We start from the raw sequence: 19,178 nt of genomic DNA on the forward strand, positions 1-19,178 counted from the left end.
GTAGATTGATTTTCTATGTTACATTAAACCAATAATTGTAATGATATGGGTAAAAAAGGTGAAGTTCTCTGCTACAAGCAGTTGATGTCAGAGAAGAGAAATGGTTAGAGACAAATTCAAGCACAGCATCCACAGGGTGTGCTGGAAGTGTCATATATCAAATAAATGCAACAATAATTAGCCCTCCCAAGAGAGTAAAAAAAAGTCATGAGTTTATGCAAATCAGTAAAAGGCAATGAGCATCAAACGAGACCTCTACAGCGTTGAGCTGACTGACCCTGCAAGCCTCTGAAGTGACATATGACCATGAAAGAAGGATATCTGCTGTTGAGGAATGGAGCCTGGGGTGTGGAGGAGGGAAGGGGTTCTGTGTGGAGATGGCTAGGAAATGGCAAGCAGACTAAAAAAACCTGTAGAGGACAGATGCTCTCAAGCCCTCCTTTATCCTGTGCCATGTAACTAATGAGAGGCTTTTATGACACTTCAATAGCCCCTGGATTGGGTACCTTTTGCACTTACTGATGGTCCATTTTAAAAACCATCTTCTCTGAGAAGTCCAAAGCCCCACAAATCCCCACTATCAATTAGCAAAGTCCTATCCTCTGTACTTGTTTTACTCTTTTTTATAGGCTCCTGAAATACTACAGACTTGGTACCTAAACACGTTGAATGTTGTAGAAGGATTTCTGAAGTCTAAGACTCCTTCTGATTGGTGTCATGAAGATGACTTCAAAACAAGGAAATGCATGCAATAAAAAGTCATTACTCAGCCAGAAGATATTGTACCCTGCATAGAATCAGGTTCATCCCTTCATTTGCTGAACAGGAACACAATTTTTATTTTATTTTGGGCTTTTTTATCTTTTCTCATCTAAAGACACCCCTTTTTCTGCTCTTTTTGACAGGAGAATGCTGAGTGCAGTCATATTCCTGCAGAGATCAAGAAATTCAGTCTTTTCAACAAGATCACAGGATCAGGGCTAAGGCATGGAAATCAGAGGAGTATGAAAACCGAAATGTTGATTTATGGTTGAATTTTTATGTTCAGTGTACCTTGGAGTGAATGGATGCTTTTGGCAGCACTATGCAGCTTTTCTAATGGACACAGAATGTTTTTTAATTCTTCCAGGCAAATTAAAATGTCAGTGGATTCATTTCTTTTTCCTATTTGATCTGTTTCTAGCTGGACACACAGATTTTAAAGCAACTGATGATACTACAGTGACCACATTAAAAAAAGCAAACATCTGCCAATCATTACCACACAGCTTTCTGAGGTTTCTGAGATAATGCTTCATTTGTCCCTGCTCAGAGCAGTGACACGCAGTGTGCCTGTTGGAAACAGTAGGATTATTGTAGTATTCTGTCTCCTTTGCCCAAAAACTGTAGGAAAGGTCATCTAACCTTTGCTACAGAGATTTCAGCAATTTTCTTTTCTAAGTAGGACAGGCTGACAGGGTTCTCTAAAGCTCTTGAAGAAGAAACCGGGTCATCACTGTATCAATAGGCAAACTTTATTGCACTGTTAACACTGTGGTTATATTTGCTCAATTTTTTCCCCTTTATTTTTAATGGAATGAAATAAGCTGAAATTAATATGGTTCCAATTGTTTCCCTTAAAAAATATACTGGCTATGTGGCTATTTAACAAAATGTACAAAATTACAAAAGCAAATTACCAAAATCCCAGCAGTTTAATCTATACTGTGAAAGAGCAATGGCTAAATCTTAACTGTATGAACCCTAAGGCTTTCTGCTGTAACAGGATTTAGTAATAACTTTTAATTGGCAGTTCAAAGTTAATCCTCAGGGTAAAATGTGATCTGGCAAAAGCAACCAGTCACAAAATGAAGGAAAAAAAAAAAGAAACAAACTATATTAGTCTGTGGAGTTTTTTCTCAGTATTTTTACAGCTATTGTTACTGGGAAACATTATAGGAATAGTTGTTGCATTGTCTCAGACTAATAGGCTCTTCTGTGATACATTTTATCTCTTTTGTACTTTATTTCTCTACCAGTGAAAAAGAGGGCAAAAGTTTAAATTTCTCAGCTCTAGTAGGCTATAGTTTTATTTAACACACCTTCTGAAGGCAAAATAATAGGCAAATCCCTTAGACTAATACTCTCCTCTACCCTTTTTGTCCCTTGACATTATGCCACAAGCCTGAATTTTTCCTGTTTCTACGTAAACAGCATCTGAAAGTTTTGCAGTGAGAAATCATTTCTTCCTCTAGATTTAGCTGTAGGAAAAACCTGTAATACAGGCAATTCTTCTGGATTGGACTCACTAGGATCTAAATTTCAGCAATTCTGTCATCCACAGTTTCTCTTCTTTTTTTCCAGTGATGTTTAAGACTAACTCACGGTGGTCTGCTTAACTTAGAAGAAAGCATACGGATGCCTCAAGAGAGAACTGATGAGGTCCAAATTCGCCTTCTACCAATAGATCAAATTCTGCATTCAAAGCTAAGCTTTCAGCAGCAATTCAGGAGTTGCCCTCTTAACTATTAAGAATTCTGATGGCAGCATGTGAGAAGACCAACACTTCCTGTGAGAGTTCAGGTAGAAATTGTCTGTTTTTCATCTATGATTGTATTAAGAAAAATAAAAAGATTATATGTTAGCTGAAGCACAACTCTTGAAAGTCACAGCTCTTCAACACCTAATTCATATAAGTAATAGATTTTATTCTAAAAAAATATATACATATAAATATTCCCCATTAAAAAATTATGTAACTACATTTAAAGGACTAATCCGCTGGCCTCCTGTTCTAAGTTTCATTGAAAACCAAACATTTGTAGCTAACTTATAAAACCTCAGGCTCTTGGGCAGTGGGGCAGGTTTACCCTCTTCCTCATTTAGCAAAAACAGGGCTGAGCAGAACAGACCAGCCCATTGTTGGTCTGCAGACTGCTCTCTTGCTGGCAGACTACTACAGCAAAGTGACTGAAAAAATCACAACAGCTTGTTACAAATAGAGCCAACATGAGTAAAATCCATGAAAAGGAATGCTTCAGAAAAGTCATTCATTTTTTATTAAATCATTTTACTTGAGAGATGTATTCACTCCAAAACATCAATGTGTTATCTCTGAACGCAGATATAAACATACTTTTTAAACATGCAGCTTCATGTTTTACAGAACATCTAGTCCAAAAAGACTGAACTACTTCCCTTACACATAAATTGAATATGAGGTGCAAAAAAAAAAAAAAAAAAACATTAACAATTGCAATAAGTTTGAGTCCCTAAAGAATCTACAATCTAAAATAAGGTAAAACAATCTCTAAAATATTAAATACTCTAGGAAAGGTTAATTTTTGAGACAATGTAAAGGTAAAAGGGAACATAACTAAAAAAAAAGATTATTATAATATATATTCCATGTGTCTCACTGATATTTTAAAATGCTGAACACTCAGGGACACATAAACGCTGTCCAGAGACCCTGCACTAATTGCAAAGTTTTACCAACTTTTAATATGTAATATTTTATTGCACATATTAAAATATATCCTCACAAAATAACAGAAGTGCATTAAACTATTGAAGAAAAACATTTCTTGTAGAAAAATTGCATTTTACCTGCTCTTTTGAAGAATTCTTGAAACGGTTCTTTTGTTTGAAAATAAAAACCTACAAAATGGAAACAAAACAAGGAGGTGCACAGATGTTAAAAATAAAAGACCTGCTTCAACTGAGGGAGCCGCAAGATCCTGGTGCTTTCTGATGAGAGAGTTTATTTGGGTAAATGACTTTGTCGCTGTGGAATTCAGTTCAGTTCTTTGTAGTAAGCATCTCTGGATGGGGAGAGAGTGACATTGCATTCTGTGCACACTCATAAATGAAGCAGGAATTCCCAGATTTGCCATCATGTGATTTCAGTGAGGAACTCTACTTACTCCCAACACCCATTACTTTCTGCCCAAACACAGCTCTTCTGAAGCCTGAGATGGTTGTAAAAAGTGTCAAAGAGAGAAAGAGTACACAGATCACGATTAGCTTCACTGAGCAGGCACTTCAGGCAGTTCAGCAGGAGGCAGGAGGAGAACAGAGTAGAAGTACCATTGTTAAACTGCCATAGAAGTTATAAAAGAGCAGATAAGTTCTGTTATAAGAAGTTATAAAAGAACACTTCTCACTACGAAAATCTGGTGACATTTTTGGGGGTTGGGAGGTGGGAAATTCACTTTTTCTGCCATCAGAAATTACTAACAATATTATCCTGACAAACACTCATTCTCTTCTTTATCCTGGAATTTCAAAGATTTACAAATTCCACTGCAGTACTCAATGTGATGATAATTAAGCACCACATCAGCCAAACTCTTCTTGTCTGTATCAGACAAAAAAAATTTATAAAAGATAATATAAACTACACTCTACATACAGTATATGCCACTAGAGAAACAAATGCAACATTAATTTCAGAGCTACAAGCAGAGTAACACAATGGAAAAATTATACAACAATCATTCCTCACAAAGAGAACGGCGCTATTGACATTTTGCCTTGAAGAAATGCATGTTATTAAATAGCAATGATGGTTTCTGCTAGCTGAACCTTCCTAAAGAAGAAATTGTTCTTGAAAGATGAGTAACCATTTTTGACCTTCTAAGATTCAAATCAGAGATCAACAGTTCCAGCTTCCTCAGGATTATCCATGATGCCATGAATACTTATATCCAATGTTCTCATCTGATGTGCATCGTGGATGTACATCTATGGTTTGTCTCCCTTATTGTTAGGGAGAGGTGCTTACTAGAGGAGTCTGGTGATGAAATGGAATAAGGTGGACCATTGTGCAATTTCTATTAAATTGTACCATTTGTGCTATTGCTGGAGGTACTTAATTGTACAAAAGTGTGTTTTTCAAAGCTTGTTTTGTTTTGTTTTTTTCTCCATAGGCTGTAGAGCACACGTAATAGATGTTCTTTTATTGTAAAACAGGTTCCAGTTTAATCTGATTGTCTACAAACACCAAGGTGACAATAGCTTAAGATACAGGAAGTTATTTACTCCCCCATAACTCAAGAAGTGCCTGTTCATGTTTTGTGAAGGCAAATACCTTTGTATGTATCTCCAGTATCACAGTATACTCCCCGAGTGCTGCAGTGTGGCAATAGATCTGTCAGCATGAGACAGATCTTTTTAATCACAGAAAATATAAATTCCATGAAAATATTTACAGGTAGATTACAAACCTACAGTTGTTCTTTCATCCAATTTTATGCACACGAGTAAAACCAGTTCTTATTTCAAAGATTATTCTGATAAGAAAAAAAATGCAATCCCTTTATTAAGATAAATTATTCACCTTCAGCTTTATAATACATTTGTGTGTCTACTGCTTAGATGCTTCAGCCATGGCTGAGGACCCCAAAGCTGGAGATGCTGTAAAAGCTCAGAAAAAGATGAAGTTTCCCTCCTTACAGATGATGTAAAATGTAGAAGAGAGTAAACAGAATAAAGAGCAAGTAAGACATCACTGATCTGTATAGAAATTGCAGTATTTGCAGGGGACACACATCAAGGGGATGTAGACTATTCTGTTTACTGTAGGGGTTCACCAAACACCCATTACCTCATTTAACCTACATTTCCATGAAGACTTGAGCTACATCACTGAGATAGTCATATTAACAGTGGAAGGCCAGGCAGAAATCCAGAGAATTAGTTAAAGGAAATTAATTGGAGAAAATTAGAGTCATGCATTTGCATCTGTTTCCTATAAACCTTTAACTTGCCATAGAAGTGAGGGCATTTCCTGGCAATCATAGAACCAACCTAAAATCGACATATAAATTTGCAACACATTGGAGGCCATTGGGCACACAGAAGCTACAAACTCTTGCTGATGCCATGGACTTGCTGTGCTCTTCCAGGCTTACTGCAGCTGCATACATTACCAAGCTGGAAGAAGCTACAGCATTTCCCTCCCAGGTTCTAAAAACCCTGGAAGACTCAAGTCTATCCAGATGAGTGTACTGAAGAAATTAAATGAAGTGATTCTCACCAGTCTGCAGCAGCAGAAGAAGGTTGTCCAGCATCAAAAATAGAACCTAAAGTATCCTTAGGCAGTACAGATAAAGCTGAACTTAGGATGCATGGGACAAAAAAAAAAGGGAAAGAGATGAGCACCTTTTGATAGAAAGGGGTTTCCAAAGTAGGCTAGCTGCAGATCCTGTGCAAAGAGCAGCTGAGCAGCTGAAAGACTCCTTGCTTAGGAAGGAGAAGACACCGGATGCACTTCAGTACCCTGAGTTATATACTGAGAAACTGAGGCTGAGGTCTGAGCAAGATGAGAAATGGGAGGAAAAGTGCATCTAGAATTTATTATTATTCTCCCAGATCCATGAAGTAAGAGCAATAGGAACTTCACCAAAAGTGTGCAAAACTAGGCAGGACTTGTCTCCTGGAGCTGCAGAACCAGCAACCAGGTCTTTACAAAAACTGTGGCAGAAACACAAAGTAAGAGAATAACTTTACGGGTTACAGACAAGCAGGTATCAGTGCAGAGGCTGGAGTATAGTGGCTGAATCAATACAGTAAGTCCAGTCAGTTGTTTAAAAAGTCTGTGCCTACCAAGGCAATCAAAGGATGGGTGAGGGGCAGAGGCAGAGGGGAAAATACAGTCAGTGGAGAGCTGGGACCAACAGGCTTACAAATTAACATTGGAAAGCAGAAAGAGAGGTGCCAACAGAAAAGATCCTGATGAAAGGATCTGGCTGGAGAAGGCTCAGACTCTCAGGAGTGAACCTGACATTGAAGACCATACTCCAGTACACACATGGACAATGGAGTTGGCAGAAACACTCCAAATTAGTGGCAGGCTATTGGCATGTGGAATTCTGTGGCCTTTGCCACACTGGTACCAAACATTTGTCACATTTTCATTCATTTCAGGAATACGATGGAATCGTGAAAGCTGGAGACACAATGTTGTTGAATGTGCTCATACTAGCAGTAAAAATATTTTTCTTCCCTAATTCTATTAGTAAATTTAAGGAAAAAAGCAAAGAAGCATTATATATTTGCACTAGAGAAAGTGGTATTTAGCATATGCTTCGAGTCTCTGATAATAATGCATTGAACATGCTGCTGATGTACCATGTGGAAGATCGTGCCTTGCACTCGCAGAAGAATCTGTAATGGCAACAAAAAGATATGCAAACAATACTAGTTATTTATGAAATCACATCTAGAAAAAACTGCAAAGAGAAAGCTGTGATGTTGCTCAGTTTGATTTAGGACTTCATGTCTATAAGCCTGTACAGAGAAATAGGAGCTAACTGAGGTTTGGATTTGAGCTTATTATTTTTGTAATACAGAGTTTTTAAACTTCTTGGTTTCCACAAGACTCACCAGAGCTGGGTAGCAAACTGGGCTTGGTTCCGGTTGTCTGTGTTTTCAGACCAAAAATGGGGATTCCAACACCTCCTGTCAAGGTTTTTATGGAGACACTATGGGTTTGAAGTTAAGATAAACAAATAAGTAGATAGGTAAATAGATAAGATTATAGCCCATGTAAACAAGTCCCTGCTGTGGAGGTGGAGGAAAGACTCATTTCTCAGTCCGCAGTAACGTGCCTGTCAGCAGCCTGGCTGTTGTGTGAAACCTACATAGCTCAGTCCAACAGAAAGGGGCTTTTGCATTCCTGATGGGCTTTCCAGGCAGGCAAGCACTGCCTGCCCAGCCCCGGGGGCTGGGGACAGAGGGGCTGGCAGGGAAGCCCACTAGCAGTGCCCTCCACTGGTGGAAGGGGCGACTCCTCCACCCACTGTCTCATCCCAAATAGGGATAGTAATAGTAAATAGGCCTCCACATCCCAAAATGGAGAGAACAGGCTCTGTGTTCACAGGTGGAGACCTTCAGCTTAGACACCTATATTTAGTGGGGATGAAGCCTTAGGTGACATAGTTGAGCATTCTTCTAGAGGGAGAGGTCTACCTCTTGTGCACAATGTATGGGAAGAGGGAGATGCCTTTGCAAGGGGTCTTTCTAAGCAGGAACAATTTGTTCCCCTTAAGGCAGGCGTCCGCACACGCCACCCTGAGGCCATTCTTCTTTTTCTCCATGTTTTCCAGAGCAGCACTGGGCAAATGCACACCAGGCTCAGACGAGCCTGAGTCCAGCTGTGGCTGGGCTCCTTCTTTATCTGTCTCTTCTGTTCCTTTCTCCTTCAATTACCTGTTTTCTATTTGTTTGTTCCTGGCTCCTCCTCTTGTGTCCTACCCCTGTGAGGGCCTGTCCGCATGGATGGTTAGAGAAGCAGGAGTGAGCAGAGCCAGTGAAAACACAGAGGTTAAACCATCCATTTGCTGAACACCAACATGAACCAGCATAATTTTTGTCAGGGGATGGGGAAATCTGGTCTATAGCTTATATCTACAAATCATCTAGCTGCAGTAAGGGTGACAACTGGCAGACTTCCTCTGCAGTTGGTGAACAGGAACAGTACCATTATCCAGCACCAATGGCCATTCAGTGGCAAGCTAGCTGTTCGATGTTGATTTGCCATCTTGAACTGACCATCTGAGAAGCCTGTGCCAGTGTATGCCAGAGCTGAACAAACCAAACTTGATTAACAAGTCCAGGTTGTATGGGGCTTTGAGCAAGGTGTCCTTGCCCATGGCAGGAGGACTGGAACTAGATGATATCTAAAGTCCCTTCCAACCCAAAACATTCTATGATTCTATGAACCAGCAAACTTTCATTAAAGATTCAGTTTTCAAAGCACATAGTAACAAGCAACCCCTCCAAGCAGGGCTGCAGCAAGGAAAAAGAAAGGAAAATTCTGGCAGGCAAACCCATGATTTTTTCTTTCAGTTTGAGGCTAAGACAGAACTAGTGGTTCATTCAGTCCCCAGTGCTATTAAACAAACCTACCCCACACTCTATATGGCTACTATTGGAGGTCTCTGAGTGTTTCATATCACGCTACAGTTGTCATCACACTAGTCAGCCCAGCACCTAGTGTGTCTCACCAGCAGTGGGACAGCCCACAGGAAGAGTAGAGCATCCATGAACTTTTGTTCCTTGCTCACAGTGCACCGCTGTCAAGGAGACAGATGCACATCCCAGCCCTGCTGTCTGGATCCACGCAATAGGTCATGGGATGTGGCCAGGGAGGGATGCAGATAACAACAGTACCCTTTTAGCTCTGGGCCCTGAAGGGTGGCATTCACTGCCCGCCCGACACTGCTCCCACTCCTGGCCATAGCCCCCGGCAGTTGCCGTTGCTTCACATGCCAAATGCTGCCCATCTGCACGGGCCAGGGAGCCACTGGACATCTATACCTTGCTTCAGGGGCACAAGGACAGCAGTGTCTAGGTGATACTGAGAGGTCTACCAGGGCCATCACGTTACTCTCTGTATAAGAAGATGCAAATACAAGAGCAAATGCCCTTTTATGCAGGAGCACCGACGTCAAAAGAAGCATGAGACAGTACTTATTTCACAAAAGGAGTTTCATGTTTAGAAGTCATCCCATGTCCTTAGGGTTAATCATAACTCAGCTGAGGCAATTACAAAAGTAAACCTTTATCTGTGTGGATTTCCCATTTACATACAGAAACAAATACCGAATGGCACCAAATTCCACATCTCTCTGCACCTATGTCAGCCTCCACATGTGTTCCAGAGTAACCACATATGCCCCCTCTACACTTTCCCACCCTGCACTGGTGTGGTCTGGAGTGGTACCAGAAAAAGAATTACTCCAGGACAGTTACGCTGGTGCCCACACAGATACAAACCTCAGTCTTAAATGGGGTTATGGAGTCATTATTTCTGTGTACAAGGCAGAGCAGAGAATGACATCTCTAGTGGAGATGAAACTAATTTACTCAAACTGGGAAGTTTTCTGAATTTTTCATAAAAGAAGGTATTTGACTACTATGATTTTCCAGTAAAGTTTAATAGTGGTTCACAAGGTTTTTTCTTCCCATCAAAGTTAAATATTTCTCTCCCATTTTTTCTCATATATGTGTATAATTAATGGCAATATGGAATTATAATTAATGATACACACTTACTTGATATATGGTTCTGCTAGGAAAATTATATTACACATTACCTAACATGTCTCAGTTCCATTTCACAGACTCCGTTTGTTGGTTTGGTTGAGCAGAAACATCTCCACCTCTACAGCGTTTAACTCAGCATTTGCCAAACTGGTAAAAAGAATTTTCTTTCCAGACTCTTTAAAGCAGAGCTGGCTCCCATAAGCTCACCTATAAGAACATCTCATCATAAATCCTTTTCTCCACATTGGACTTGAACAGAGAAGAGGTGTATTTCACAAGACACTCACTTTTATCTCACTTTACAGTTTTTGTTTCTGCCCTTTTACTCTCCACTGATGTAACTCCATTAGACTAAAGGCCATACCAAAAGGAAAACAACTCTGCACCATCACCAGGGACGATCTCCAGGGACCATGGCCAACCTTGCATTTCTGAGTTACATGCAAACATTTATCTCTGAAGGGTGAATCTGGTCACACAAGGTGCTGAGGACTGCTCAACGCTGACAATGCTAAGTCCATCTCAGGGGTAGGAAAGCATTATTTCACTTCATGACAATTCATAACTCACCAGTTGAAAGATTTCTGTCATGCCAAAATCCCACCCCTACATAGTATAGTTCCTTCTCAGAGCAGACAGTCATCCCCAGGGTGGCTTTTCAGGCTAGTTAATGGTTAAAGCAGAGCTGATACTTTGCAATCCCTCCCAACACAGCAGTACCATCATTATGATATTATTATTAGGAACTGCTGTCTTCATCAGGCAACAGACAAGTAAATGAAAACTCAATAAATGACCCCAAACTAGCCACGTCAGTAAATGAGTGCTCAGTATGTTCAATTCACCTCTTTCCCAAAAGCACCAGGAAAAGTAGATCTAGGCTAGGTAGAAGGGGCACTGACTACTCCTGCAAATGCTACTGCCTCAGGGTTGTTTTGACACCATTAGTAACCCAAATCTCCCAGAGGTACCACAGAGAGTTGTTTTACCATCTCCCCCAATTTAGCAGCAATTGTTACCACTCTATAAGGGATGAGAAGGTGATACAGAGCGCAAGAATGAAGCCTTGGTTGCATCAAAGAACTGTTTCTAGCAGTCCTAGATCATCAATGCAGTCTATGTGTTGAAATACAGAAACTTTGATCTCTTGACTCCTGGTCCTGTGCCTTAACCACAGAGCAAGCTTGAAAATCTCCCACAGGCTTCTCCTCTCTGGTCATGCCTATACACGGGTATTTTATTCGTACTGCAAACTGCCTGGGACCATGCAAGACCATCCTGGAAACAAATATCAATATGGTACTGACATCCTGGAGCATGCAGGCAGTTTCATTTGTGGAATCCAGACAGGGAAGCAAACCCAGGACTGAAGTCAAAACTAATTTCACTGCAGTTTGTCCTGTCTTCTTACATCTTCTTATGTAATCTTTTATTACCTATCTCTCTGCATGGCAACACTGCTATCCCACATGCCCATGTGCCACAAGGACTGAATGCCAGCTACCAGTGAGATCTGTGTGTGTGTGTGTGTGACAAGTGGTGTTGGCTGCTGGCACAAGTGGGGTCCTGGCATCAGCTGCCAGAACAGGTGGGGTTTTTAACTCCTGGATGGGACTGGCTGTGTCAGTGTCCTGTGAGTGTCTATGCCCACATGTGTGTGCCTCTGGGACACATGCACAGCTTCACCACTGGTTGAACCTGCAAAGGGGAAACAGGCAGCCACGTCACTGCCCCAGGGTCCCTTGGACAGATTTCAGGCAGGAGGGTGCTGGGCCAGGATGGCAGGAAGAGATGCCCACACTCTTAACCATCCCTTAACAATACTGTAAGAGACAAAATATGCCACCACATTCCTGTCACTCTGTCAAGGTCACATGCACCCAGGGAGACCAACATCCTCCCAGGTATCTGGCTTCTAGACCATACCAGCCACTGTACGGTGTAATCCTCTAGGGATGGTAGTTTGCTCCGTCATACAACAGGTTTGTGCTATTAAATTGTCACTTTATTGCAGGGACAGAGGCAACATGACTGTTCCTTGGGTACCATCAGCCTAAATCCCCCATCTCCCCTACTCCTATCGACCACTCATTGTCCACAGGTGCAATTAAAATGTCTTCCTTTGTTCCAAAATGAAAAATTCTAAAGGTTGCTGGGCAGTATTCCACATGGGTTACTCGTACCACAAGTACAACAGATTGGAGCCTGGTCGGTGTCTCTGCAAGGAAGCAGCAGCCTCAAGGAGCACAGAAAAGAATGTGCCTCATTTGCACTCCACAGTTCATTTCCTTCATGGTTTTGTCCAGCCAGTTTTCCCCCAGGAATTCCTTGTCCTCTGCAGAAGCATGGAGGAAGAGCAACTCACTCAAGCCAGCCTAAATCTCACTTGGCTTCCCAACACAGGTATTTCATGCATTTGATTTCTTTCTCCTGCTGTGCACAGCACTTCATAACCTTCTGTATTGCTCAGGTCAGACAGGCCTTTTCCTATCAACTTCATTTTGGACATGGACCCTCTTCTCCACAGTGTTTCGAGGTCAATGTGATGAAATCAATGAAAAACATTAGAAGCAGCAGAACCAGAAACAACATGTGTGGGAGTCTTGCTCAAAAAAATCTTTCCAGTTTAGGAGGGACCTTAATGCTTTTCCTGAAGCTTTACCTGTAAAATTTTGATTTTACACTTTTTTTTTTCCCTATGAGTTGCTGCCAAACAGGATAACAAAGCTCAGCCTACCACTGAGACCAAAAAACATTGGCACATTTTGCCCTCCCACACTGATAAAGTTGTCACGAGGAAACAAGAAAGTTTATACTCCTATCTTGGACTTTATTTTCTAGAAGTGCTGTACCCCATCCCTATTAAGGTTTATCATCAGTACTAAGAAGATGCAAGTGCCCATTCAGTTTCTTTTCACTTAACACTGACCATTTACAAAAGAGAATCCCAGAGTATTTTATATCATGTCCTCCATTTGACATTATATCATGTCCTCCTTTATATTATATCCATGTCCTCCAAAGAGACTTCTCAAAATGCTTCTGCTGAAACCTTTTACAGGTCATGCTGCTAGTCCACCACATGCAAACTCACTGGAGAGAGCTGATCAAGGATGACCACAGTCAGGAAACAACTGAGACAATTCTACTCTGTGTTTCTGAGAATCTTTGCACAATCATACTCACTGGCCATCAGATGACTAAATTCAAAGCTGAAGAACCTGACAGATATAACCATCTGCATTCAAATTTGAGACAGACACATAAATCAGTACAAATTTTTCCAAGTATCAGGAGCATCAATTCATAAATAGTTTGTGTGTCACATTCACAGTTCTGTTGCTTTACTGCAATTTTCACTTAAGATAGGGACATGACACCACGATAGAATATTTTTTCCCACCAATTTCACACCTTTCAACCCCAGTTAGGCAAAAGAAACTACAGTGACATGTTTTAGTTCACACCAAAATTTTAAAGGATAAGGTTCATCAGGAGATTAACCTTGAAAGGCAACATCTATAGGAAACTCTACATCTGTACATTTTCTTTAAACTGAAAAGGGAAAATATTTTGTCAACGAGATCTCTCTTTCCACTTTTTCTAGAAGAGTACTGAACGATTTAGTTTTGCACATAGTCTGTTGATTAAGATGCTTGCAGGGAGGGCAAGTACCTATACATGCTGGCCTGAAGACTTCTCTAACATGTTAAGGAACAAAAATCATGATAAATGGTTCATGTCCCCTAAACTCCTTGATGAGGGTTAAGCCCTTTTCCTTCTTAGACTAGGAATTTGCATGTAAAAGCCCATTAATAGCAAATCCTATTTTTTGACCACTTGAAACAATGTTTTTTTCAAGACCAGTAGCTGGTTACTCAGAAATACTATAGCCTATTAAGGAGGGATGGGATCCACCTGTCTAGAAAAGGCAAAGGAATCTTTGGCAGCAGGCTGGGCAGCTTGGTGAAGCAGGCTTTAAACTGAAGGACCTGGGTGGTAAAGTCCAAAGTGGCAACACTCAAATCATCACAACCAAGTCGGGAATAAGCCAGGCCAACCAGAGCAGTGACAAATACTCCTTAGGATCAATCACTTCAAGTGTATGTATACCACTGCATGCAGCCTGGGGTACAAACACAAGGAACTGGAGCTCCACACCCAGTCAGAAATTTATTATGTCATAGGAATAACTGAAACATGACAGGATAACTCACATGCCTGAAGATTAAAATGGATGGTTATAGGCTATAGGAAATGTGGGTGGATACCCACTGAGAACTACAAGGGTATTGTCAGGGTTTGCAAAGGTACGGTCAGAAACACAAAAGCTCTGTTTGAACTGAAACTGGCCATAGATATCAAAAACCACAAGAAAGGGTTCTTCAGGTATGTAAACAAGCAGAAACAGAAGGAAAACACTGGCTTGCTGTTTAACCAGAGAGGTGAATTAGTCACTAGCAATGCTCAAAAGGCAGAGGTTCTCAACACTTTCTTCATCTCAGTATTTACCAGCACTGTTGGGCCTCTTGGCCTTGGAAACAAAAGTCCAGGTTGATGCAAACACAGACTCACCACCATCAGTGAAGGAAGAGTTGGGCGTGAACTGTTACAGTTCGACCCCTACAAATTGATGGGCCCTGACATTATCCACTCAAGGCTGTTTAAGAGAGCTGGCTGACGTTGTGGGTTCACTCTCCATAATCTTGGAGAAATTGTGGAGATCAGGGGATATCCAGAAGACTGCAAGAAGGCTAATGTCACCCATCTAAAAGAAGGGCTTAAAAAATGATCCAGGAAATTACAGGATGAGCAGTCTTACTTCAGTCCCTGGGGAAATTATGAAACAATGCTCCCAGGGGCTATCACAAATCAGATGAGGCCCATGAGTGAGAAAAGTCAGCACAGATTCACCAAGGGCAAATCGTGCTTGACAAACCTGATCACCTTTTATGACAAAATAACTTCTTGGTTGATGTGGGTCGAGTGAAGGACATTGTCTACCTGGATCTCTCAAAAGCTTTCAGTATGGTTTCCCATAGCCTCTTCCCAGAAAAAGTGATGGGTCTAGAGAAGTGGTCCATGTGGTAGGTGGGGAACTGTGTGGCTGAGAGGCTGCACCCAGAGGGTGGGCTAACAAGAACCGTATGAAGTTCAACAAGGACAAGCATAAGGTCTTGCACCTGGGAAAACAACCCAGGAGTGCAGTGCAGGTTCAGATCTACCCAGCTGGGGAGTGGCTCCATGAAAATGGACTTGGGGGTCTAGGTGGACAGCAAGCTCAATACGAGTGAACAGTGTGCTGCTGCAGCAAAGAAAGCCAACGAGATGCTGGGTTGCATCAACACAGACGTCAACAGCAGAGATAAAAGTAGTCTTTACCCCACTCAACACCTATGAGGGCACACCTGGAATACTGTGCTGTTTTGGTCCCTACTATGCAAAAAGATGTGAGCAGGCTGGAGATGATCCAGAGAAGGGCCACAAAAATGATCAGAGGGCTGGGAGGCCTGCCATGTGAGGAAAGGCTGAGAGAACTTTGTTCAGCCTTGAGAAAAGAAGGCTTAGGGGAGACCTTATCACCATGTTCCAGTATACAAAGGGTGACTACAAAGAAGACACAGACTCCTTCTTACAAGGAGTCACATGGAAAAGACAAGCAGTAATGGATACAAGATAACCCTGTGGAGATTCATATTAGACGGAAGAGGAAAATTATTCATGGAACAATCTCCACAGAGAAATGACAGATTCCCCAACACTGACAGTTTTAAGATTCAGTTGGACAGGATGCTTAACCATCTTGTCTAGATTGTGTTTTTGCCAATAAAGGTTGGAGCAGATGATCCTTGAAGTCCCTTCCAACACGATGATCTATGCAATGCTGTAAGTCAGGCCACAGACGACAAGCATCACACTGTAAAAAGGTGTCTTGAGACTCTTCTGTTAGGATGGGAAAGAAAAGAAGGCAGCTTAAGAAACTTCTTTTATGCAGTTCACGGATTCCTTATATAAACGATACTTCCTTTTAACTTTTCTTGGGAGAAAAACTCTGACATTCTTTTGCTTTCCTAGAAGCAAGTTATAAACTTCTCCATCTTATTAGTAGTCCATATGCTCCTGAAATGGGATTTGAAATTTAAGAATGGCAATTGAACTTGGACTGAGATTTGGGCATGACTCATTCATTGCATCTCCTGAAAAGCTGACTACAGAATCTCTTTGATCAAGCTAGATGCCTACAGGGCTCCAGTGTTACCACAGCGAAGGGCAACAGATGACCTCACGAGCACTTCTGTACTAGCTTCTCCACTCTTTACCCCCAGGAGAAACTCAATTCAGCAGCAAAGATAAAAGAGGTTGCTTAAGGTTTTTTTGAGTTTTGCATCTTTAAGACTCAAAAAAGATACAGCATTTTTCATCAGCAGACAGAGTAAATCTGGAGGACAGAGCACAGGCCTGACTCTGGAATCTCCAACGAGACAGAGGATCAGGACAGTAGCAAAAGATCTTCAGCACTAAACAGAGGTGTCTAAAGCTAACAGATTTCAAAACTCTGACATCTTAAGAACAAACAGATAGTTTCACCACTATTTTGGAATATCAACTTTGTCTCATGAGAATTTTGAAATAATGTTAACCGACATTTAATATTTAAATCTACTTGGAAGAGAAGTCAAAAAATTAATTAATCCCCTCAGAATAGTAAAATATTAAATACTCACATATACCTATCCTGATAATTAGTGAAGCAATGGTATGACATCACCTACTATTGGATTTTAAAGTAAAATATTAGTGCCTTGGTACAACTAAATCTTATTCTCCTACTCCAAAAAACCAGCGCATACACCATGTGGTCAACACATAATACCTGCCCAAAGGCGCTTGACTTCGATCACTTATTCAAACAGGCCATTCTGGATGCACAATGTGTCAGGATCAAGCCTTGTAAGATGACCTAATCTCCACGACAGTATTTTGTACAAGCATCATCATAGTCTTCTACTCACATTCAGGTACCTGATGACACCTGCCCCTTAAACTTCCTCAAAATTTTTTTCCAGGTGTCCAAGAAGAAATTCACCATTTACTGACAACAGTTGCCTTAGGAACAACTGCAAAAACACGGTGTTTTGCTACCATTAACACATCGCATAGACTTCCTCAAGTTTACTGTAGCTGACATTCTGTCTCTGGCAATGCACCTACTATTGGTGGAGCAGCACCAACAACGTTTGCTCAGCAGCTGTAAATTACAGAAACGTTTCTTAGTAGAACCGTTTCAATGTTTGTCCCTTGTAGCAGCTGCATTACCATGGAAAAACACATACTGTTTTTCAATGTGGCAGAACTTTTATTTGGAAGGAAATTATAACTTCTGCATTTACATGGCACCAATTATATACAGTACACTTTCCATGATAAGAATTATGATGCTGTTCACAGAAAGTATCAAATTTGAGATAAATAACACATAAGCTAAAATATACAAACCAGGGGTGGAGGTGAAACTATTGGCCATTTTTAATTATCTATAGAAGAATTTCAAGGAATAATGTTTATTCAATGTTCAAAAACTTTTAACAAACTTCTAGTAAAGTTAAATGAAATATTTATAATACTATTCAGTTGTTGCACAGTATTTCCAATATACAATCAAGAAGATGCACAGAACACAACACTTAATATGAAAAAAAACCTATTGCACCCACAATTTAAAGGTTTCACTGCCTTTTGGATGCTGCACTACCATATTTATATAAACATTTACAACACTTCAGTAAACGCAAAGGTTCTAAATGCAGTGCAGCATTATGGGGGGCCACTTTCAGCTCTTAAAATAAATGTTAAATGCCCATATACTGTGCCATTTATTTTAAGCTGATGGTTTAAGCTGTAACCCTTAACTCCTACTGTGAGTAGCAAACACACTTTCCCCATGTTCAGAAGATTACCATCCCTCTGACTATATAGTCTATATTCTGAAACCTAAACTGTCCTTGGCTTCATTGTCATTTTGGCATTTTGCCTCAGTGCTTGTGACAACTATTTCTTATGTTACTTTTCAATGTCCTGTTAGGTAGTCCTGTGTAGAATCTGAAGCAAAAGAGTCTGCATCTTCATTATCAGAATCATCACTACTGTCATCAGCTGCTGGCTCTCCTGTCAGTGCTATCCGGGCATAATCATCAGTGTCTATAGACTTGCAGAAGTGAATGGCATACTTCAGTTTTTCCTCTAGTACTTGCTTACAGGAATACCTGGGCAGCTTCAGGAGAAAGAAGCATGTGTACGACTCAGGAAGGAAGTGGTCTGGAGGATTGTATTTATCCAATACCTGTTGAAAAAAAAAAGTATAATATTTTTAATTCACTGTCCAAACCACAAATTAGTATCAAAATAATAATTGGGATTTGTTTTTAAACAGGATATTATATTTTTGATTCTGATGCTGATGTTTCTTAAAAGAAAATTAAAAGGCAAAATCCATTTTCCCTACTCTAAGTAAATAAATAAAAACAGACATGTATGAGTTGCTTTGATTATGAACGTGTGGTGTATTACTTCAGCAAATATCAAAACATGATTTGAAGATCACGGGGGTTTAATTTAGCTGAAATTACTAACTAAGTTGAATGAACTGCTAAATACAGGCCAGCAAAAACAGTTGAATGACAGTGGAAAACTATCAAAATCCAGAGAAATAAGTGGTTGGGCAATTAAATGAATTTTTCAAGTCAAGAGAGAATATTTATATACATTAACAGTCTCTGTTGCACTGTCAAATCTACAATGTAATGTTGCAAAACAGTTTAATGAAATCAGCCTGTTCTCTTGTTATGCCACGCTACTACTTCTCCAGTAGTAGCTTTTTTAAATACCCCCCTACATCCTCTCCATCCCATACACCTTACCTGAATAACAAAGTCCCTCCCCCTAAAGTCTGCAATAGTCCTGGGCAGCCTTGTTCTGCCCCACACAAAACGCAGGAAGAGAGATCGCTCTGTATTGGAGAAGGACTCCATCACTTCCCAGAACCACTGTATCAAGGAAGCAGTTGGTTCAATGCCTTTATAAGTCGCTACAGATTTCAGGAGATGAAGTGGAATATCTGGGCTTCCACATACCTGAAAAATAAGATC

At 40.6% G+C, this 19,178-nt stretch overlaps 2 protein-coding genes across 3 annotated transcripts in view; both read right to left on the reverse strand.

Annotated features, from left to right (window-relative positions):
* The window catches only part of OCA2 (OCA2 melanosomal transmembrane protein), a 202,147-nt gene extending 198,182 nt beyond the window's left edge, over positions 1-3,965 (reverse strand). Inside the window, exon 1 of the mRNA XM_039388832.1 lies at positions 3,589-3,965. The gene's annotated coding sequence lies outside the window, so the exon portion shown is untranslated. The remainder of the gene's footprint in view (positions 1-3,588) is intronic.
* Positions 3,966-17,366: 13,401 nt separating this feature from the next.
* Positions 17,367-19,178, reverse strand: part of HERC2 (HECT and RLD domain containing E3 ubiquitin protein ligase 2) — a 108,729-nt gene continuing 106,917 nt past the window's right edge. The window contains exons 92-93 of one of the 2 annotated variants that reach the window (XM_027726342.2): positions 18,951-19,163; positions 17,367-18,373 (exon numbers count right to left, since the gene is read on the reverse strand). In XM_027726342.2, coding sequence (XP_027582143.1) covers positions 18,101-18,373; positions 18,951-19,163 — 486 coding nt within the window. In that variant the 3' untranslated portion in view covers positions 17,367-18,100. The remainder of the gene's footprint in view (positions 18,374-18,950; positions 19,164-19,178) is intronic. The other variant, XM_027726343.2, reaches the window with a different exon arrangement.

The sequence above is a fragment of the Pipra filicauda genome, unplaced genomic scaffold (genome assembly GCF_003945595.2).
Source record: "Pipra filicauda isolate LSUMZ 115617 unplaced genomic scaffold, ASM394559v2 scaffold68_size4259465_pilon, whole genome shotgun sequence".
In the NCBI taxonomy this organism is placed as follows: Eukaryota; Metazoa; Chordata; class Aves; order Passeriformes; family Pipridae; genus Pipra; species Pipra filicauda.